Genomic DNA, 22,970 nt, shown 5'->3' on the forward strand with positions numbered 1-22,970 from the left:
GAATTCCATGGACAGAGGAGCCTGGCAGGCTACAGTTCACGGGGTTGCGAAGAGTCAGACATGACTGAGTAACACACACATACACAATGTCTGAACATCAACCAGATGCTAAATCGGCCTGCCTACACGAGAAGCAGGGAGGGATTTTACATAAGCACAAAGGTGGATCCAGGGCAGTGTCCAGGGAATGACCAAACTCAGGAGGGCCCCTGGCCATAGGCTGGAAACATGGTGTAGGAGTCTTGGACAGGCTTCGGCAGACAATGGATATCCAGAAGGGCCAAGAAGAAGATCTTCTAAGAACTGTATTTTCTAATGCAATGGCCCTATGGATAACTACTCCTACAGAAGCCAAATGGGTTTAAAAAACATAACGGTAGTTCAACGGAGAGATAAAAAAGGGAGTGACATGAAGTAGAGGCCAGATGGGCCCTGAAAGAATATTCTGCTTGTTCCTTCAACAAAATTAAGAGTGCACGTCTCACATCCAAAAAGAAAGAAGCACAGTCTTCCTTCATTCTGCAGCTCTTCCCTGGGGCCCTCACGAGCTTGCCTTCATAGTCAAGCCTGTGAAACACCTCCTGCTGCCTTCCGCTGAGTGCACTCCCGCCCACATTCCTGCTGAGGTCCCCGTTGCTCTCAGGTACTTGCCAATCTTTACCTTGCTGACTTCTAACTCCAGCATCAGAGGAGGCTGGCCTCTCCTGCAGATTCTTTCTCAGCCCTTTCTCCCCTCACACAGCTCAGCTCCCAGCCTCCTCTCTCCTTGTCTGGTTCAGTGTGCTGTCAGTTTCAGCTCCTCCCATCACCATGTGCACTAATGACTCCCAGACCTCCGCCTCCTCTCAGCATCTCTCCTGACTCCACTGTTTACCCAACTGCCTCTTAGACATCTTCATTTATTTGCCCCAAGTGGCAGCTCAAACTCCATAGGCCCCAGAAGGAAAGCATCTGGCCTTGGGCACAGTAGTTAACTGGGCCTCACTGCCTCAACTCTAAAACAGGGGATTACCTATAGTCACATCATACAGAAGCCCATTAAGCAGATTAAATGAAATAACACAGATTAGCATGTCAAATAAGTGCTTCCCAGGTCGTGCTAGAGGTTAAGAACCCACCTGCCAATGCAGGAGACATAAGTGATTCAGGTTCAATCCTTGGGTCAGGAAGATCCCTTGGAATAGGAAATGGCAATGCACTCCAGTATTCTTGCCTGGAGAATCCCATGGACAGGGGACTCTAGTGGGCTACAGTCCATCGGGTCACAAACAGTTGGAAACAACTGAAGTGACTTAGCACACACACTCCTTCTAATATATCACACAATACCTGGGATGGGAAGATCCCCTCAAGGAGGGTATGGAAACCCACTCTAGTGTTCCTGCCTGGAGAATCCCATGGACAGAAGAGCCTGGTGGGCTACGGTCCGTAGGGCCACAAAGAGGAGAACAAGACTGAAAGAGGAGAACAAGACTGAATCAACTTAGCAAGCAGGTGCACACACACACAAAAGAAAAACAATAAAGACTAGAAAGGAAAAAAAAGAATCCACCTTCCAATGCAGGGGACACGGGTTCAATCCCTGGTTGGGAACTACGGTCCCACATGCACAACTAAGCCAGCATGCTGGAATGAAGACCCCACATGCCAATAATTAAATTAAATATATATATATAATAAATTTAAAAATAAACCCGTGCACTTCAATGAGCCAGAACCCAGAGCATCCTCGATGTCTCCCTCTTCCTTAACGTCAGTTGTTCTGTCCCAGCCCATCCATTCCCCCTTCATAAGGTATGTGACCTTGTCTCTCCTCTACTCCTTGCCTTAAACTCTCAGCATCCCCTGGGGCTAGGGCTATTCTTCCCCTGACCCCACTCTCCTACTCTACACAGCAGTCTTGAAAGAGCACACTGGACACCATCCTCCTTTTAAAAACCTTTCAATGGCGCCCTTGGGGACGAAACCCAGACTCCTTGGAAGGGCTGCCCTTCCAGACTGCTCGGGGCCTGGTCACAGTCCTCAGCGCTCTCTGAACTCCAGCTGGTTCTCCTTGAGTTAATGCCTCCGTGCTCAGCAAGCTCAGTGAGGCCAGGGTGCATTCTTCAACCACCCTGGCCGCTTTTTCCAGAAACAGGAAGATGCCACTTCCTCTAAGAAGCCTTCCTGGACTTCCAGTCAGACGAGGATCTTTGTTACCCAGGGTCCCTGCCCTAACACTTACCATGCCTTCGTTATTACCTGTTCATTTGCCTGTCCTCTCCCACTAAAACGAGCTGTCTGCGGAAAGAGAAATTATCCTTTAATTTCCATATTCCCTGAACCCAGCACAGCGCCCACTGACAGAAAGGTTGCGAGGGGAGTGAATCAGAACAGTGTGGCCACCGAAAAGGAAACCGCGGTCGTAAGCGAATCCTCTCCTCCCGCGGCCGGCGGTACAGGGCTTCCTTTAGGCCTGCGTGGACGTCCAGGGCCTGCATGTCCTTCTCGGGGCTTCAGCTTGAGCAGATTTAACCCCACCATCAGGGCAGGCAGGGGACGGCATCGGCAAAGGCTGTGCGGGGAGCCAGCAAATGCACGTCCTGCGGGCTGAGGTAAAAAAAAAAAAAAATCCTGAGCCCTTTGTTCCAAGCGACGGAGGGTAAGCGGTTCCGAGTCCCCCGACGGGTGCGGGCTCTGCCTGGGCAGGATGGCACAAAAACGCACCCGGCAGCGCCGCGTCCGGCAGGGGCGCGCGTGTCCGCGGGCCTTCTCCGTGCCAGCTTCCCAGCCCTGGATTTCCCCGCACTCTCCAGCGCCCCTCGCGGGGACCCGGTGTACATGCCTGGCGGTCTCCCCGGCCTGAGGCAGCAGCAGGCGGGAAAGAGCTCGGCGTCCCGGCGTCACGCGCCAGCGGCCGGGCGGGCGGCGCGCGCACGCGCGCGGGGCGGGGCGGGGCGGGGCGGTCGCGGGGGCGTGGTCAGCGTGGGCGGGGCGGGGCGGGCCTGGAGCCGGGCACAGGAAGCGCTGGGAGGCCCGAGCCGTCCCAGTGTGCCCCGCGCGGCGTGGACTCGGGTCGCTGCCGCCATCCCGCTGGCGAGAGGCAGAGGAGAGGCCCGCCCGCTTGCCGGTCGGGCCAGTGTGGGCCAGTGCGTGAGGGCGCGGGGGGCCGTGTCAGCGAGACGCAAAGCGCAGCCGCCGCCACCGAACGGACATGTTGGAGCCCGGCGCCGCCGCCGCCGCCTCTTTTTCCTCATCCTCCGAACGGGACTGAGAGGGGGCCCGCCACCCCTCTGCCTCCTCAGCCTCAGCCGCCTGCCCCACCGCCTCGGCCGCAGCCTCTTCCTGCCCGGCCTCCGGCTCCGCCGCTCGTCGCCTCCACCGGCTTCTCAAGGCCCGGCCGGTTCCCCGGCTCCTCTCCGCCGCGGCGCGAGGTCTTATGTGACCGGCGGGCCCGGAGCAGCCGCCGCCGCCGCAACGCGAACATGGACGCCGTCAACGCCTTCAACCAAGAGGTGAGGGGTGCTCGGGACAAGGGAGTGCCGGGGGCCTGCCAGGGGGAGCCGGGCCGTCGTTTCTCCCGCCGCCTGAGGTTTAAAGCTTAGGTCGGGGTGGGGACGCTTCCTGCCCCGGTTCCGGAGCGGCGGGCCTGCGCGGAGCGGGCCTGTGTGGCCCGGGGAGGTCGCGGCGGCCCGGGCGCCGACCCCACACCCCTCCCCCACGGCCCACCCCCGGGCGGCGACCTCAGGCTGCCCCCTCTCGCCCCCTTCCGGCCTCGTCCAGCCCGGCGACGGCCGCCGGTGCCTTTCATTTCGCCCCCCACCCCACCCCCCCACCCTTTTCAGGTCCGGGCGCTCTAGTCCTCTGCTCCCGTTATTGGCTTCGCGGTGCCGGGAGCCCGCAAGGGGCTAAGAAAGAAGCGCGGGCTGGGTGGGGGAGTGGGGGAGCCGGGAGCATCTGCCGGTCGCGGGGCCGGCAGAGCGGTGGCCAGGGCTTCTCCTGTTGCTCGGGCCGCGCGGCGCGCCGGCGGCTGGACTCTGATCTCGGGTCGGGGAGGAGTTGGCGAGGGTGTTCATCCCTCCTCCCTTCGGGATTCCTACACTTGGGAAATGGAGTTAATAGACGGGGCTCTTTACCCTCCCGAGTCGTGAACTCAACCCTGTTAACGGGCTCCGTGGTCCCAACGTGACACCTAAAAAGTTGAATGGGAGAGGACAGCATTTGCTCCGCCTTAAACCGCTAGAAAGCCGGCTTTGGCCTCCAGTCCCCCCACCCTCGCACCCTCCTCGCGGTTAGTTAATCCTTGGCTCCCTTCTTTGGGAACATTTACATGTGAAAAACCTCTCCAAACCGGGAACAAAGCTGCCTGCCTCCCTAAAGCTCTCTGGTTTTATCTCAAAACCTTCCAGGTGCTGTTTTTGAAGCGTCGAGTCCACAGATTCTGTTTTTCAGAATCCATTTCAAGGGGAGGGGTCTTGACCATTGATTTCAAGCATACCTACAGAATGGAAACAATTGACATATGTTGAGTTGGATTATCTTCCTTTTCCAAATACCGCACATCAACCCAACACTGAAAAAAACAGATGTAGCAGTGCTAGATGTCTGGGACCACGTTGATGACTTGGTGCACCCTGCATAACGTGATTTTGTAGTTTCAGTTGTAACAATTAGGCTGCAGTAACTTTCACTTTGTAGTGCCTCCAGTAACACTACGGTTAGGACCGTTCATTGCCTTGTCAGTTATCCTAGAAATGATTTGTCTTTAATTGATGGATGCAGAAAGTGGGACAGTGTCTTTTAAAGTTCAGATTGCGTATTTTCAAAATGATGAAATAGTATTTCCTGATTTTTTTTTTGATGGCTAGGGAGTTTGTAATAATGCCCCAAAGATTTCAGGATTGGAAGTTGACTTTGTTTCCTGAAGGCAAAATATACTGGAATGTTGGCTTCATGAGGCGGAGAGTTTCTGTTCTTTGCTTCCTCATAGCACCTGCTTGGGAAAAAACTTGTTGAATGAATGAGCACTTATACAAATGACACAATTTTTTAAAAGATAGTTACATTTCTTTCTCAAGATGAAAACTTTCTGGATGTTTTCAATAAACAAAGAGGAGAGGTTTTAGCATATTCTTAGGACCAGAAGTATTTAATTCTGATTGAGGCATTATGGACATTAAGCACGTTATTAAGTAAAGTGTCTAACGTTAATTCTGGGGAAATGTGGTCAGTAGTTTTTACTTTGAAAACCAAGATTGGGAATGATAGGTTAAAATGTCATTTTCATTTTTCAAGAAGACACTTTTAAAATGTACGTGAGAATTTGTACGTGAAAATGTAAAAGAATTTTCCTATCGATCATTTTCCTCTCTAAATAATTTTTATTTCCGTTCCTAGTGTTTATTAACTGCATTATGTTAGGTGTATGTTACTAATTCTAGCTCCTTTCTGCCAAACTTTCTTCCCCAAAAACTTTCTTCTGGAGAAATTAGTCTGACTTGAAAATCCATTTCCTTGTCCCTGCTTGATGTATAGTGCTTGTCAGTTAATTCTCCCCATTCATAAAATGTTAGTGATTGGTTTCTTGCAACCTTAAATCTCCCAAATCTTCATTTTACAAATATTTGAGAGCCTGCCTAGCTGTAAAGCTGTGTCCTGATTAGGATGGCACTGCTACTGAGGATCTCTGCCTGGTAGGAGCCTAAACTAATAGAGGACACAAAACTTAGACAAGTAACTTTAATGTGTGCTGGAACAATTTCCTTTGGGGTCCTTTTAAAGTACTGTGGGCCGGCCGTGGGGCATTAGACTTGGGAGAAGAGAGTGTCAGGCTCAGAATTTCTGAAGGTGTAGGAAAAGTAATTCAAAGGCAACATTGGTGAAAAACAAGGAACAGTAGTTTGACTCCTGAGGGTGGTTAAGGTAGTTTGGGGCCTGACAAGTTTCAAGTCTGTCTAATGTGTTTGAATTTCTTTTTCTTTTTTTCCCAGTCTGTGGATAAATTGAAGGTTTTAGGTAGTGGAGTAATATAGTCAAAATACTGCTTGATCTATAGTATGTATTATAGAAGACAGAGGTTTGGGGAAACATGGCGGGTTGGGGACTGAGGTGAGAGAAGAAAGTGGAATCTGAATTTGGCATGTCTATAAAGGGAATAGAGAGGAGGGTGAGGATGTGGACCCGAAGAATCCGTGGATTTGACATCTGGTAGATTTATAAGCACCTTTTGCCCCGGACATCTAAGCTCTGGGAGAGGGGTGACACATCAAGCAGTCATCAAAAGTATATTTAGTGGAGGGGGAAATATGTTTGATTTTGAACAGTTTATGTTTGAGTGAAACAGTCATGTGAAAATTTTTGGCCAGCAGTTGATCATATTGGACTCAAACTTGGAAGCAACCAAGAGTTAGAGGAGGACATCAGAGAGTCACTCTCAGATTGCCCTAGAGAAAATTGAGAGGGGGAGACAAAATGAATTAATAATAAGCATCTATAGCATGTGAGGTGTTTTGTATATACATATCGAAGTTAATACTCCTTCAACCTTATGTAGACATCCATTTATGGATGAGGAAGCTGATTTTCGATTTCAAAGAAATCAAATAGTATTCACCCAGGGGCATACTACTAGTTCATGGCAGAGCTGAGGTTTGAATACAGATGGTCCCATCTTAATTACTGCCTGAAGATAATATTTTACATAATACCAAGGGAATGGTCATAGGTTAAGTAAGACAAAGGCCACAAAATTTTTTGAGCATATGGGATCTGTAGTTTAAGATTGAATGGTGATGGGAGAGACACAGATAAAAGGTAGCAAATATAAAGTAGTTGGGTGTTTTCGGATTTATTGTTGTTTTAGAAGTTTGGTTGTAAGATGTTCTGGGGAAAAGTCTCTTCAGGGATGAAGGGAAGAAAGAGCAATTGACAGTGTAGTAGACACTGATGCTAGCTAACCCTTTGATATGTTTCTATATACAGTGTGTATACAAGGTCTTAACCTAAGTAAGTGGTGGTCAAGCCCTGGTCTTTATTAGATGGGTGTAGATGCTAGAGCATGTTGAGGGAGGGGATGTGCAAAAAAGCATAGTTAAGTGGCTAGAGGGGTTGGTTAACTTAGAGCAAAATTGTGGATGAAAGGAAGAGGACAGATGGGAAGCACAGGTAAAGGTATGTATCTGTGATACAGAAAAAGAGGAAGAGAAAGATAAGGTTAAAGACCTTTTGAGAGAACTTTCATGGCAAGACACTATTAAATGTAAAAAATGGAAAGATGAGTTTAAAAATCAGTGATCACTTAATGTGTTCTACTGTATTTATATACTCCTTATTGTGAAGGTTCGCTACATGGATAAAGATTATAGATTGGAATTTTCAAATCCATTGATTGCATTTTTAACCTTTAATCAAAAGAAATAAATCCAAAAGAATAACTCTTCCCTCATCCTTACTTTTCTTTTTGCAGCATCTGTGATCTTAAGATCTTTAATTAAAGTACAAAAAAAAGTGCAGAGGATATAACAAAAATTGACAGTTGTTATTAGGTGTTTTTAATTTAAAAATAAAATATTATGAAGTCTTCCTTTCCTCCCTTTCCCACCCCTCTACCCACCCCCACCGACCCCCCAGTCAGAAGCAATCAGTTAATGAATTTAGTATCAATCTTTGTGGTCCCTAAACTCTGTGTGTGTGTGTGTGTGTGTAAAATCTGTTTTGATACATATTTCCCAATGGTTTGTGTATAAAAATTATTGATGCTGTGTGTTAAGAACTGTATAGTTCGTTCTGTTTAGTATTCTATCATTTGAATAAACCGAATTTTATCTGGTTCCCCAGTTGATGAATGTTTGTTTCTCATTTGTTACTGATAGACACTGCAATCAATGAACTTTCTCAGACATGTCTCTGTGTAAGAGTTTCTCTCGGACAGCTGTTCTCAAACTTTGGGTTTTGACTCCTTCAAGCTCTAAAAGTTAAGGACCACAGAGACTTTTTGTATCTATGGGTTATATCTTGATATTTATTGTATGAGAAATTCAAACCAAGAAACAGGTTTATTAAAAATAATAAACCTGTTACATATTATCATAACATTTCTAATGAAAAATAATATTTCCAAGACAAAAAAAAAATCTAGTGAAAAGAATGACATGGTTTTATCTGTTTGCAGATCTCATTTAAACTTAGGTTTAATAAAACTTGAATTCTTGTATATACTTCATTCAGTTTCCAGCTGTTACACAAGTCAGGTAGCCTTTGGAAAACTCCACTGTATACTTGTGTGATTAAGGATAAGGAATGTCTTAGCATTAATATGAAAACAGTTTTTACCTCACAGACCACTGAAAGGAAGTCAGACACCCCTGCCCACCCCCCTCCACCCTAGAGTTACTTTTTAAGAACTACAACATAGCGATGGTATGCGTATAATGATACTTACTTGTGTTTATCTTTTTTTTTTTTTTAATATTTATTTGGCTGCTTCTGTTGTTAGTGACATATGGGATCTTTTAGTTTCAGCATGTGAATTCTTGGTTGCATTGTGTGAGATCTGGTTCCCTGACAAGAGATTGAAACTGGGCCCCCTGCAGTGAGAACATGGACTCTTAGCCACTGGACCACTAAGGAAGTCCCTTTTGTTTATCTTTAAAATCAGGCAAATTAAACTTTATGAGTACTTTTAACGTATGAGTTTACATTACTGCCCTATCCACTTAGGTTGTCAGTCTTTTTTTTTTTTCCATTTATTTTTATTAGTTGGAGGCTAATTACTTTACAATATTGTAGTGGTTTTTGCCATACATTGACATGAATCAGCCATGGATTTACATGTGTTCCCCATCCCGTTGTGTTCCCCATCCCGATCCCCCCTCCTGCCTCCCTCTCTACCCATCCCTCTGGGTCTTCCCAGTGCACCAGCCCTGAGCACTTGTCTCATGCATCCAACCTGGGCTGGTGATCTGTTTCACCCTTGTCAGTCTTGAACCATGTTACTCTGAAGAAGAACTGAGTTCCACATCTCATTAAGGAGCTTGCCACCCTTCCTAGTTCGAGTGGAAATTTTTCTATATCAACTGTTCTGTGTTTTACCTCTTGATTACTGGCATGGTTGTTTTCTAGACTTCAGATCATATGATGACAGTACCTTGTTAACTTTTTTTTTTTTTAAACCTGTAATGTTAATCTGGTTGTTTTTGATCATTCCCTTGTTCTCTGAGAGGTCTGTCTAAAGAAGTGGACAAAGATGTGAAACAAGGTTCTTAACTGTATGGGAGATACGTATCGGACCAGGGCAACAGAAGTAAATTTTGAGGTTTCTCATGATTCATCTGACTGTATTATGTTATTTATAACAGGGGTTGGGATATTAAAAATTAGTTGTAATTTTGTTTTCTCCATTCCTTCTTGACTCACAGAGAATTGCTTATAGATCTGACAATAGTAGAAGTCTGGCTTTATGATGAGTGGAATAAAGCTGGCCCTTCCGAGCTTTCTCTAGCAGAATTTATCACTGATGTTCTTATTGAAAACATCCCACTCCTTAGTCTATCATTTTGTTTAGAATTTTGTTTCAGAAAAAAAAAATACGTGGACGTACGATAAGGAACTGATTCAAAGAATAATTGGAATAATGGAGAAGTTGTCTTGTAAATCTTGTGGAACAGAATTCGGGGGGTGGGGTGAGTACCTGATAAAAAGTTGACAAGATGGCTGTTTTTGTATGTCTGTGTTTTTGTGGGACTGTTTTGTTTTTTTTTATGTGCTCAGTCGCTCTGTTGTGTCCAACTGTTTTCGACCCCAAGGACTGTAGCCCGCCAGACTCCTCTGTTCATGGGGATTCTCCAGGCGAGAATACTGGAGTGTGTTGCCATACCCTCCTCCAGGGGATTTTCCCAACCCAGAGATCGAACCCACATCTCCGGCCTTGTGGGCGGATTCTTTACCATCTGAGCCACCAGGAAAGCCGAAGAATACTGGAGTGGTTAGCCTATCCCTTCTGCAGGGGAACTTTTTGACCCAGGAGTCGAACTGGGGTCTCCTGCACTGCAGGCGGATTCTTTACCAGCAAGCTACCAAATTTTAGGTTGCTCGCCTCTGATTTTGAGCCCAAGTGAATATAATTTACTTAAGCATTACAGGACACTTTTTTCTTTGGATGTACAGTTGATGAACAATATTGTGTTCATTTCAGGTGTACAGCATAGTAATTCCAGGCTTTTTTTTTTTTTTTCAAATTATTTTCCATTATTATTGTTATTACAGAGATACCTGGTATCTTGTAGTATCAATTGTCCCTTCCCCTCTCCAGCTCCTTTTCTGTTAACCATAAGTTTGTTTTCTATGTGAGTCTGTTTCTGTTTTGTATATAGATCCTTTGTATTATTTTTTAGATTACATATATGTGATATCAGTACTTTTTTGTTATTTCACTAAGCACTCTCTAGATTGATCCACATTGCTGTCAATGACAATATTTCAGTTTTTATGTCCATGTGATGTTCCATTACAGAAAGAGTCAGACACAACTGGGTGACTGAACAACAACAACAAGATCCATTATGTATGTTTACCACATGTTCTTAAGCTAGTCATCTGTTGGTGGGCACTTAGTGCTGCTGTGGAACATTGGGGTGCATGTATCTTTTCAAATTAGAGGGTTGTTGTTTTTCCTAGATATATACCCAGGACTAGAATTGCTGAATCATGTGGTAGTTCTATTTTAGTATTTTAAGGAACCTCCATACTGTTTTCCATAGTGGCTGCACCAATTTGCATTCCCACCAATAGTATATAAGAGGGTTTCCTTTTCTCAAAACCTTTTCCAGTACTTATTATTTGTAGACTCTGATGATGGCCATTCTGAATGATGCAAGGTGATACCTCATTGTAATAGTTTTTATTTGCATTTCTCTGATCATTAGCGATGTTAAGCATCTTTCCATGTGCCAGTTAGCCATCTGTTTATCTTCTTTGGAAAAACATCTGTTTAAGTCTTTTGCCCATTTTCTGACTTTTTTTAAGTTGTATGACAGGTAATTTTTCTGTAGATATCTGCATGTGTTTAAAACTCCTTTCAAATATACTTTGATAACATAGGGAAAACATTGTTACGTAAATGATCAACCTTTAGAAGTTTTTGATGTTTGTTGAGATAATATGCAGAATCTCTCTCTTCACAGCAACACCATACAACTTTTTAACAATAAGCTAAAAACAAGCTGTACTATGTTATCAGGTAATGTATAGGGTAAGCAGCTATTAACAATTGAAGTTTTGATAGAGTTGGTAATAGTTAAATTTGGTTAGGTTTTACCAAGTTCCGTTGTGAGCTTAGTCTGGAAGAGACATGTCAACATTTCTGTGTTAATATTAAGTGTAATTAACAATATACTGTTAATGATTTTTTTTTGAGAACTAGAAGACTTCTGAAACGGTATTATAATTTATTATGCTTCAGTCACCTTCATCCTTTTCAATATTTGCGTGGTTTATCAATTAACATTTTATTGTGTTATAGTTGGGACTCTTTATTGGTGCTTGTGAAGCCATAGGTATTTATAGAAACTTTAATAATATTAAGAAAGCATTTTATAGGTTATTAGTGAATTCAGCAAGAAATCCAGTGAAACTGTAAAGGGGGTTTAAGAATTCGAAGCCAAGATTCAGATGGGATGGGAGAAATAGCAGGGCTCTTGAAAAGTGGAGGGCCATACAGGTACCCCTTAAAAGTTATAATTGGTGTTTGGATAATTCATGATTTTTGGTATAAATCCAAGTGGGTCATGTGGAGGAGATTGTAGACAGTAGCATACCTAACATATTTGACATCCTGAGAACTTATTTCTTCTTCTTCCTTTCTTTTTTTTTTTTTAGCTTAATTCCTCTTTGACAACAAAATTATTTTCAAATATAATCTTGAAATTGGCCAGGAAAGAAATTTGAACTTCATGTCAGTTACAAGTAAATATTACAACAAAGAAATAATTGATTAATGTTTTAAAATTTCATTAATACTTCTTTCTGTTACATGTAGAAAATCTTACCTACATACTGCTCTATCACAGTAATAAATAATAATATTCAGTTCCTTTTAAGCCTTAACTTCTGCATACTTGTCAAATGATTGTCAGTGTTGATCGTCACAGTATTTGAGTTCAGTAGACAATTATAGTCAGATTTAGCAGTGTTATCTCCACCTGTAAGTGGTTGAAGAACACTTCTCATTAATTCTGTTTACTAAAGGTTGTATGTGTAGCAGCAGATACACAGTAGTTGGGAAATCTTAAACATAAAGTTACCTTTGGCAGGTAGGAAAAGCTCACTTCACAATAAATTCTGGAAATCAAAACACTACCCATGTCTTTTTTGACATAATTCTAGTGACTTTCTCTGGCGACTCAGTGGTAATGAATCCACCTGCCAATGCAGGAGATGAACGTTTGATCCCTGAGTCAGGATGATCCCCTGAAGAAGGAAATGGTAACCCACTCCAATATCTTGCCTGGGAAATCTCATGGACAGAGGAGCCTAGCAGGCTTTAGTCCATGGGGTCGCAAAGAGTCAGATACAACTTCTCTACTAAACAACAACTGCTGCTACTGCTGCTGCTAAGTCGCTTCAGTCGTGTCCAACTCTGTGCGACCCCATAGACGGCAGCCCACCAGGCTCCCCCGTCCCTGGGATTCTCCAGGCAAGAACACTGGAGTGGGTGGCCATTTCCTTCTCCAACTCGTTGAAAGTGAAGTCGCTCAGTCGTGTCCGACTCTTCGCAACGCCATGGACTGCAGCCTACCAGGCTCCTCCGTCCATGGGATTTTCCAGGCAAGGGTACTGGAGTGGGGTGCCATCACCTTCTCTGAAACAACAACTGGTGACTTCCAAATGTACTATCAGTCAGAAAAATTTCAGTGAAATATTTTCACCCACAGTTTCAATATAGGTCTCTATTGTAATTGATGAACCTCTTTAAAATTATGTGTAATGGCATTCTCCATAATTTTTATTCACGGATCGTCAAGCTTTGTATTTTCTTTAAGACTCACTCTGCTGTTTATAAATATTTATACCACAAAAAAATATATATCAGGGATGAAGAATTGCAAACAGCTCTCATACTTTAAATGTACTGTTTAAACATTTGAATATATACACTTAGGAACTGCAGAATTAGGGATGTAAAATGAGCCTGAGAAGAGGACAGGCTATCCTGAGAAACAAGAATCTCAGTCAACCAAATACTTTAGGGAAAGGAATATTTTATCCCTGATATCATTTAGAACTGCTAGTATTTGATGATGATAAAACAGTTTTCAACAGTTTCATTGTTTTGTAAGTCTTTAAAGACAATTCACCCACTTTTTGCCTGCCCCTTGGTGGGCTTCTCCCATTGTTCCACTCTAGGTGGGTTATTATTCTGGAGAGCAGTAATTGTCTAATGCTATAGTCTATAAATCTTCTGTAGTATCCCCTGTATATCTTTATGCTTTATCATGAATACTCCACTTTAATCCTCTTGCCAGAGTTTAGTCTTAGCTGATGTAGAATTAGAATACCCTATAGAAAACCTATAATAGGAAAATTTATGATCATACCGTTTTAAGTTTTCAGGAAGCATAAACTATCCTTTAAATAAATGGTCATATATGACCTGGTCCACTGTAATTACAAGTTGCTGAATGATAGATCACTTTATCAAGGACAGCCAAGTTTGGGGTTCAGTTGGAGATACGTTCAAATCTTTATAAAGACCTTAAACATTGTTGACTAATGTAAGAGCATATTTTATAAAGTTGGGGTTTTTGTTTTAATATATGAATTAGTCCAAAATGGGCAGTCTATAGAGAAAGTAGGTTATTCATGAGGGGATGGAGGAGGAATGAGGAGGACTGCTAATGGGTATGGGATTTCTTTGAGGTATAATGAAAATAATTCTAAAATTACATAGTGTTGATGGTTGTAACTCTGAATATAGCAAAAACTACTGAGATGTACACTTTAAAGAGGTAAGTTTTATGATATATGAATTCTATCTCAGAGCTCTTTTAAAAACACAGAAAAGTTATATTTTAACACCATTTTCATTATTTTTTTGCTTGATTTGATTGTCTGTCAGATTGAAAACAATATCTATTAGCTGTTGAGTGGCTCTGCAAGTTGTTTTGTTGATCCTGAAGCATAAGTTTGTTGAAAGGATATCTTTAGTTTTTACATGCTATTTTAAGAAGTAATCCAGCAGAGACAGTTCAAGGGAAGGACAGTAAATGAATCTTGCATTTGCTTATTCCCAACTAGATACTAGCATATGGGTTAGGTGTCTTATATATGCCTTTACTTTCTTTCTATTTTAGAGGTAAGGAAACTGGAAGGGATGGTGTGATTTGACCGAGAACTGTTAAGAGGCTGCTTGAGTCCAATCCACAGCCCCACAGTACTGCTCTGAAGTTTTTTGAGCAGCTCATCTTTGTCTATCGTATTGTTTATGAAGGAAGAGGGCTCCCCAAACAACTTTTGTATATTTGATTCAAAGTAGCAAGAGCACTGTAATGTATTATTTGTGGAAGGATTTGCCAGAGTTTAAGAATGATGAAGTTTGGGAGTTTTTAAGTCATCTACAATAATGCAATAGATGCAGTCAGTGTTTTAAACTTAAGGTATGCTTTTAGATGCTATATTTCATTTGCTAATTTACATTCACAATTAAAATTTTTAATTGATTGGGGATTTTATAAATGTTAACCTTTTCAGTTTTAATCCCATGCTTGTGTATAGATCTAGTCATTACAACTTTGTGGGGAGAGAAGTAGATATGGATAAAACATATAATATATAGGATAATGTTTTTCTTCTAATCAAATGATTTTATATCCTGGAACCAGTTTTTATTTGTTCAATTAGTCTGGAAGGAACTGTTTTAAGTCATTAAAATGTTTGATAGCCAGCTTTGGGTAGACACAAAGTTTACTTAGTGAGGCACAGTAAAAGCAATTTTGAAACCTGGCAGCTATGCTAGTAAAGTGGGGAGTAATGGCATGGGTAGAATATTTGGCATTTGCAAAGATCAAATCCTGGCCTATTTCGTGAGCAAGTGAAGACAAAGGAGTGATCGATTGCAGTTCAGTGAATCAAAATGGAGGTAAGGAATAAAAAATGACCTAGTAAGTGGAACTGAGGGGGTTAAAAGGCCTGATGGCAGGGGGTGTAGCAGCCTTGGTTCTAAAGTAAAAAGTTTAATTGAAGGATAGACCCTTGGAAATTGTAAGGGAGTTAGTCTTACATGAAGAATAAATTAGGGCATACTTTGTGTAGTGAGTCATCAGAAATTAACTACTTAGAAAATTAGTTCTGGCAGCAGCAAATGGTAACAGAATTAGGGATTGGTGATATAATTAAATAGAGAGGAAGTTTAAACTGCTGTTTGCTATATTACTATATTCTATTTTCATAATGCACATAGAAACATAAGTAGTTAACTTGAAAGTGGTCTCATATATAATTTAACAGTATATATTTGCATTTATATGTGTGTATTTTGTAAAGGATTTCTCTTGGTTCTGGAACCAGGAGAAAATTTGGTGAGTTTGTGGGTAACTGTAGTAAGGTAAAGAAGTATAGAAAGGAGTAAGTATGAAAAATTTTAAGACTCTTTAAACTTGAGAATAGTATATGCAGCTTTGCTGTTTGTAAAAATACCTTGTTTGTAACCTTATGGAGAAATAAGTAGAACTGATTTGTAGTGTTTAAGCGGAGACCCTGCTTCATAGGAGCAGAGGAACTGGGTAGTTTCTTTTTTCCCATCTAAAGAGCCATGTAAATTTGCCGTGTTATTAGACATACTGTATATTAGTGCCACACCTGTCTTGTCTCCATACATTCCTTTAACCAGGTGGAAAATTAGTTAAATATTTGGGTTTCCAAGGATTTGACTCTCTGGAAAGTAAATATATGGGAGTAAATCCCTGGGTTGGGAATATCCTTTGGAGAAGGAAATGGCAACCCACTCCAGTATTCTTGCCTTGGAAATCCCGTGGGCAGAAGAGCCTGGAAGGCTACAGTAATAGGGTCGTAAGAGTCAGACACAAGTTCGTGACTAAAACAAAACAACAAAAATCATATATCAGTAATTAAAGGGATGCTTTCTTTAATGCACAGATGCCAAAAAATATACTTAAGTGATTTTTCAGTTTTCGGTTTTATGCACAAAGGCTTCAGTTATAAAGATTTTAAATGGCAGATTTTATGTTTATTTTTAAAATCTTGTTTTAGCAGTTTTGAAAAATTATATTAAAGATTTGCAAGGCATTAATTTAAACATACGTGTTAACTTCAAAGATATGGTTTATTCCATAGACAAGTTGTACCTGGTAATGATGATCATATATATTCACAATCAAGTTGGAGAAATGCATTTCTGTGTCTCAGACACAAATGTAAAGTTCTCCATTTTTAACCCATGAATTTTAATTTATTTATTTTTGAACTAATGCAAATTAGGTAAATTTAAGTAAGAAAATATCCCGCCAAATATCTTTAACATTTTAGACTATGTCAGTGTTTTTTTCCCCCTTCCACTGTGTTTGGATATGGTTACCAGATCTTTTTAATAACATGAATTACTTTCTGATTTTAAAAGCCACCTTGGAAATTTTGAGAACATCTGATTTAGATAAATTTCTAAAAGTGGAATTGTTGGTTTAAAAGATACGGACTTTTTGAGTTCTTGATATATATAGCTTTAGATTTCTCTCTGAAATTGAAACTCGCCTGTTAGTTCTCATCAGCAGAGTGCTTTCTTTGCTTTTTGCTAATCTACACGCATGCCCACTAGATGCATAAGTGAACTGTATCTCATTGTCTTAATTTGTACTTTTTTTGACTATTGGTAAGACTGAACATTTTTTTCCATGTATATTAACTAGTTTCTGGCTCTGTTTGTTATTCTTTGTACAGTTTCCAGTTTTATTAGATCTCTTATGTTTGTTATTGGTTAACTCATGCACAGTATTCTGCTTTCGGGTAGAGTGGTATTATGGTACTTGTCTAACATGCTTGGTTTGCAACTCTTCTTTCCTTCCCTGCCCACCCGCACCCCCCACGCTCTCTCTCTGTTTCACATACATACACATGGTCACATTAAGTGCCCAGTATTAAAGAATTAGCTCAGACAAAGCTTTGGTAAAGGCATAAAATGAAATGCCAGGTAAGAAGAGACTAAACTATCTCTTACCTGATTGTTCTAGCAGTAAGTATTTTGTAGAGCTGTCTTCAGGCTATAATTAGAGGGACAAAGCATCTTTGTGGAGATGATTTTAAGATTTTCCCTCTATGTTTTCTTTTGTTAAATTTATTGTGTGCTTTTATAAAGTATATTTTACCAGTAAACATTTAAGTTAAGTTGGCTTTAACTCTTGATTTGGTTGAAGCCAATGTATCAGATTTGATGAGACAAATGAACAAAAGGGGGAGGGAGATTGTAGACTTGAATGCTTTGATAACTTCATCTGTCAGAAGGGAGATTTGAGTACCAGCCTGTTAATGTGAGTATGTGTATGTATTTTTGGAAGCATCCAAATTTTTTCTTTAAACTTTGTAATTAATTATTAATAACAGGAGCTTCAGGCAGAATTTGTCATCACGGAGATCATAATAGCAAAGGAAGGAATACTAGATATCTTCAGTATAATTTATTATAGTAAGTTTAAGAGGGTAAGATGGGGTAAGTATCCCATTAAAAGAGATTCTGCCGAGAGATTTCTAGTCACTTGGAGCTAGAACAGATTCTCACAGGCCAGATTAAACATTTTTCTTGAATAAAGTGTGATTCATCTAGTGAGGACTCCAAATATTTCAGATATTTATCATGATTTCATCTTGAATAAATTAGAAAAAATATTGATAAGTTGAGAGTATTGTTAAGTGAATTTTAGCTAACTGGCAAGGTCCACGGAATATCAGATAAGTCTTCCTACAAGTTGCAAGTATAGGTCCTGGTCTTTCTAATTTTTAAAAAACTGTGGTGTTGGAAAAAGCCATGTATATAGCAGATTCATGAAAGTTACAAACTAATTGGAATAGCTGCTCCGTTGATGACAGGAAGTGATTTCTAGATTGAAGTAGATTGAGGACTGTCAGAAACCAACATAAAATCAACATGAAGTTCTAGTTCTGGTAAAGATTGCAGTGAAACAGTCTGAGGGTTTTAGTTGGTTATAAATATGAGTTAATAATGAACTGAGCACTGTATATTTAAACTTCGCTGGGTCTTCATTGCTTCATTGGCTTTCCCTAGTTGTGGCGAGGGAGGGCTACTGTTTATTGGGAAACATGGACCTCTCATTGCAATGGCTTCTCTTGTGGAGCACAGGCTTATGGGATCTTTCAAGACCAGGGATTGAGCCCATGACTCCTCCGTTGGTAGGGAGACTCCTATCCACTGGACCACCAGGGAAGCCCCAACTAAGCAGTTCATGTTCTGAATCCTAGAACCTGTGAATGTGTTACCTTACTTGGCAAAAGAGACTTTGCAGATGTGATTAAGGGTTTGAGTTCATTGTCCCGCGTTATCTGGATGAACCCAGTGTAACCCCAAGGGTCCTTAAATGAGAGAGACATGAAAGTCAGAGAAAGTGATGTACAGTGAAAGCAGAGGCTAAGGAGGGACAGAAGATGCTATGCTGCCAGCTTTGAAGATGGAAGAGCCAAAGGAATTTAGGCACCCTTTGGCTAGAAAAGGAAAGAAAGAGATTTTGACCTAGGGTGCCCAGAAGGAAGGCAGCCCTACCAACACCTTGATTTCAGACTACTGAGGCTGTGAATTCCAAAAGTGTTGTTTTAAGCTACTGAGTTTGTGGTAATGTGTTCCTGCAGAAAGAGGAAACATACAAAAGACAACCCACTAGATTCCTCAGGAATATATCCAGGCCCTCTTTATTTTGTTTTATCATACTTTAAAAGGAATTAGCCATGGAGAAGGAAATGGCAACCCACTCCAGTATTCTTGCCTGGAAAAGTCCATGGACAGAGGAGCCTAGCAGGCTGAAGTTCATGGGGTTACATGACTGAGCATGTGTGCACGAGGGTGGAGGGAGATGGGTTGGTAGCAATAAAGTGGTAGAACTAAAAAAAAAAAAAAAGAATAAGCCAGTATAGTCAGATCTAGAAATCATATCATTTGGCTAGTAGTTGAAGCAGATAAGAAAACATGCTTAGTTATGTTTATTTTCTCAAATGAGAAAGATCACTATTGTTCTGTGCTCTAGAGGCAGAACTAGAGCAGGAAAGGGAGGGAAGGTTATCATCAGAAGGGAGATTTGGGGTCAGTGCAAAGACGACAGCTGCAACCGTTGGAGCTGATTGGTTATGAGTTAGTAAGCCTGTGAACTGACATGGGACCTGCCAGATACATTGTGAAAGCAGTTCTGAATTTAGTGTGAATACTAGGTTAGGTACTAAGGTGCTATGCAGCTGTAAAACTCTTTGATACTGCTCTGTTTTCAGTATGGAGAAAATTTCTCCAAATGCAGCACTTGAATAGTAGATGTAACAATAAAGTTTTTATGCTAAGCCATAATAAAAAACTGGGCTTCCCTGGTGCCTCACATGGTAAAGAACCCGCCTGCGAATGCAGGAGACCTGGGTTCAGTCCCTGGGTCAGGAAGATCCCCTGAAAGGAATGGATACCCACTCCAGTGTTCCTGCCTGAAGAAGTCCATGGACAGAGAAGCCTGGCCGGCTACAGTTCATGGGTCACAAAGAGTTGAACACAACTGAGCCACTAACACCTTCAGTTTAATGGCAAAAACTTAAACTTGAGATCTATGTTAAGATTCCCAGGGCATTATGTACTTCTTTTTACTGAGCCATTTATGTGTCAGATCTAGACCAAGAGATTTATATACATTATCTCATTTAATCCTAACAGTTTTATGAAGTGAATATTATTAATCATCTTTTTCATATGTCATTGAAATTCAGAAAAGTTTAAACTTGTCAAAGTTTATACTGTCAATAAATAGCAGAGTATCATGTTATTTTGACTAACCCTCAAACCTTATGAATTCTACAGGTGTCATGGGCCAAATTTGAAATTGTTCTTTATTGATATTAGGGATCATTGTGAGTGTTTTTTTTTTTTTTTTTCCAGAATTTTTAGAATACTTTGTATATCAGGCACCCAGCAGAACAGTGTTCATGTTTAGGTTTTCTAATAGTCATTCAACTAATGACAACAAAAAAACAAACTTGTGTCTGTTGCTGGCAAGTATGTTTTTCTTACTAATGCTTTCTAAGGAGGTTTTGTACCTTTGGGGGCCTACTGCTGCTATTAACCTGTGTAAGAGAATTGCATCATTTTCTGTGGCCGCTCTGACACTTTTTTTTTGTTTGTTTTCTGACAGATCACATTAATTCTGAATGCAGATGTGTAGTAGCAAAGAGAATGCTGCAGCTAGTGATGTTTATTGAGCACTTGCCCAGTTGCAGATGATAATACTAGTCATTCAGTTTAGTCGCTCAGTCTTGTCTGACTCTTTGCAACCCCATGGACTGTAGTACGCCAGGCTTCCCTCTCCATCACCAACTCCCGGAGCTTGCTCAAACTCATGTCCATTGAGTCAGTGATGCCATCCAGCCATCTCATCCTCTGTCATCCCCTTCTCCTTCTGCCTTCAATCTTTCCCAGCATTAGGGTCTTTTCAAATGAGTCAGTTCTTCGCATCAGGTGGCCAAAGTTTTGGAGTTTCAGCGTCAGTCCTTCCAGTAACACTCAGGACTGATTTCCTTTCGGATGGACTGGTTGGATCTCTTTGCAGTTCAAGGGACTCTCAAGAGTCTTCTCCAACACCACAGTTCAAAAGCATCAATTCTGAGGCACTCAACTTGCTTTGTAGTCCAACTCTCACATCCATACCTGACTACTGGAAAAACCATAGCCTTGACTAGACGGACCTTTGTTGGCAATGTAATATCTGTGCTTTTTAATATGCTATCTAGGTTGGTCATAAATTTTCTTCTAAGGAGCAAGTGTCTTTTAATTTCATTGCTGCAGTCACCATCTGCAGTGATTTTGGAGTCCAAGAAAAGAGAGTCTGTTACTGTTTCCATTATTTCTCCATCTATTTGTCATGAATTGATGGGCCCAGATGCCATAATCTTAGGTTTTTCAATGTTAAGTTGTAAGCCAGCTTTTTTACTCTTCCACTTTCACTTTTGGCCTTCCCTTGTGGCTCAGCAGGTAAAGAATCTGCCTACAATGTGGGAGACCTGGGTTTGATCCCTGGGTTGAGAAGATTCCCTGGAGGAAGGAAAGGCTACCCACTCCAGTATTCTGGCCTGGAGAATTTCACGGACAGAGGAGCCTGGCAGGCTACAGTCCATGAGGTCACCAAGAGTCGGATATGACTGAGCAACTTTCACTTTCATCAAGAGTTAGGGTCCTCTAGGGTCCTCTTCGCTTTCTGCCATAAGGGTGGTGTCATCTGTATATCTGAGATTATTGATATTTCTCCCGGCAATCTTGATTCCAGTTTGTGCTTTATCCAGCCTGGCATTTCACATGATGTAATACTAGTCAAGCCATATGAAAAAAAACTATAGCATTAAAGGTTTAATTTCTGGCATTTGTCCTGGTGTTGCTTTGTGTTGCCCCCTTTTCTGTGCCACACTGAAATATTTGGTATACTGTAATTAGTTGTATCTTTGTTCCCTTCTTACTCATCTTCATGGTTTTGATTCTGTAACCTCTCAATTTCTAGCAGGACCTGTGCTTTTTCAAGATCCATATTCCAGTCTGCTGAAATCTCTGCCTGGATTTTCAGTAGGCATCCCAAGTTAGATTCATCTCATCGTTACCCCTGAACCAATACTATATATATATAGAGAGAGAGAGAGATTAGCACAGATGCCTACTTGATACTCTGCCTGCATTCTCCATCATAGTTAATGGTCTTTGTGTGTATTTACAGCAAGCAGCATTGTATAAGGAGAAGACTATATGGTTTTTCCAGTAGTCAGGTATGGATTTGAGAGTTGGACTATAAAGAAAGCTGAGTGCCTAAGAATTGATGCTTTTGAACTGTGGTGTTGGAGAAGACTCTTGAGAGTCCCTTGAACTGCAAGGAGATCCAACCAGTCCATCCTAAAGGAGATCGGTCCTGAGTATTCATTGGAAGGACTGATGTTGAAGCTGAAACTCCAATACTTTGGCCACCTGATGTGAAGAACTGACTCACTGGAAAAAACCCTAATGCTGAGAAAGATGGAAGGCAGGAGGAGAAGGGGATGACAGAGAATGAGATGGATGGATGGCATCACTGACTGAATGGACATGAGTTTGAGCAAGCTCCAGGAGTTGGTGATGGACAGGGAAGCCTGGTATGCTGTAGTCATGGGGTTGCAGAGTTGGACACAATTCAGTGACTGAACTGAACCGACGCTCTTAAGGATTGTGAGCCTTACAATCAACAAATTCTAGTCCAGACACATTCTCTGGGAATCATTTGAAAGCAGATGTAATCCCTTTGGGTATCAGCTCAAAACAGCTTTGACAATCTATGTTGATCATTAATATGATTAAATAAGATGATGCACTTAGTGTTGATTTCTTCCTCTTTCCTTGAGTTGTGCCTTCTTTACTGGAATAAATACCCTTCCTCTGTCTGTCTCTTAAATGGTAGCACTTGAATGCTCTCTTACTGGTTTATTGCCTGATTGATAGTTATACTGCTATATGGTATAGTCTGTACTTTAATTTTTTAAGATAAATGACTTAAAAATAAACTGTAGAGTATTTCATCAGAAGATAACACTAATCTGTCTTGTCTCCTCAGTTGGCTGGGATTTTTTGTGGGTTTTTTTTTTTTTTTAATATGGGGAGTTCCTTACTGTAGAAATAATCAAGAATGTGGGACATTAAATGAGTGTTTGTGCTGGCTTAGGCTTCAGAGAAATATGATTCGCTAAGCTTTTAATGGCCAGAAAAGTAGTTCTTGCTGTTG

General features: G+C 41.4%; 2 protein-coding genes across 5 annotated transcripts in view; one reads left to right on the forward strand and one right to left on the reverse strand.

Annotated features, from left to right (window-relative positions):
- Window positions 1-1,873: 1,873 nt before the first annotated feature.
- On the reverse strand, window positions 1,874-3,236 carry LOC122428642 (translation initiation factor IF-2-like). The gene is made up of 3 exons (XM_043448674.1): window positions 3,108-3,236; window positions 2,707-3,072; window positions 1,874-2,589 (listed from the first exon to the last, which is right to left on the reverse strand). Exons 1-3 carry the CDS (start codon window positions 3,234-3,236, stop codon window positions 2,368-2,370), a joined length of 717 nt encoding a protein of 238 aa, XP_043304609.1. The 3' UTR covers window positions 1,874-2,367.
- A 130-nt stretch (window positions 3,237-3,366) lies between these two features.
- SCAF4 (SR-related CTD associated factor 4) overlaps window positions 3,367-22,970 on the forward strand; it is a 60,404-nt gene continuing 40,800 nt past the window's right edge. For all 4 annotated transcript variants that reach the window (XM_043448620.1, XM_043448622.1, XM_043448621.1 and 1 more), the window contains exon 1: window positions 3,367-3,494. In XM_043448620.1, the coding sequence (XP_043304555.1) occupies window positions 3,465-3,494 (30 nt within the window). In that variant the 5' untranslated portion in view covers window positions 3,367-3,464. The remainder of the gene's footprint in view (window positions 3,495-22,970) is intronic.

The sequence above is a fragment of the Cervus canadensis genome, chromosome 27 (genome assembly GCF_019320065.1).
Source record: "Cervus canadensis isolate Bull #8, Minnesota chromosome 27, ASM1932006v1, whole genome shotgun sequence".
NCBI lineage: Eukaryota > Metazoa > Chordata > Mammalia > Artiodactyla > Cervidae > Cervus > Cervus canadensis.

Bases quoted from the DNA above. Each gene is read 5' to 3' on its own strand.
- LOC122428642 (XM_043448674.1), bottom strand. From the start codon at position 3,236: ATGAGGAAAAAGAGGCGGCGGCGGCGGCGCCGGGCTCCAACATGTCCG. The intron at 3,073-3,107 runs GCAAGCGGGCGG...GCCTCTCGCCAG, and splicing joins GGCCCACACTGGCCCGACCG to CGGGATGGCGGCAGCGACCC. The intron at 2,590-2,706 runs GTGCGTTTTTGT...TTTTTACCTCAG, and splicing joins GCCGGACGCGGCGCTGCCGG to CCCGCAGGACGTGCATTTGC.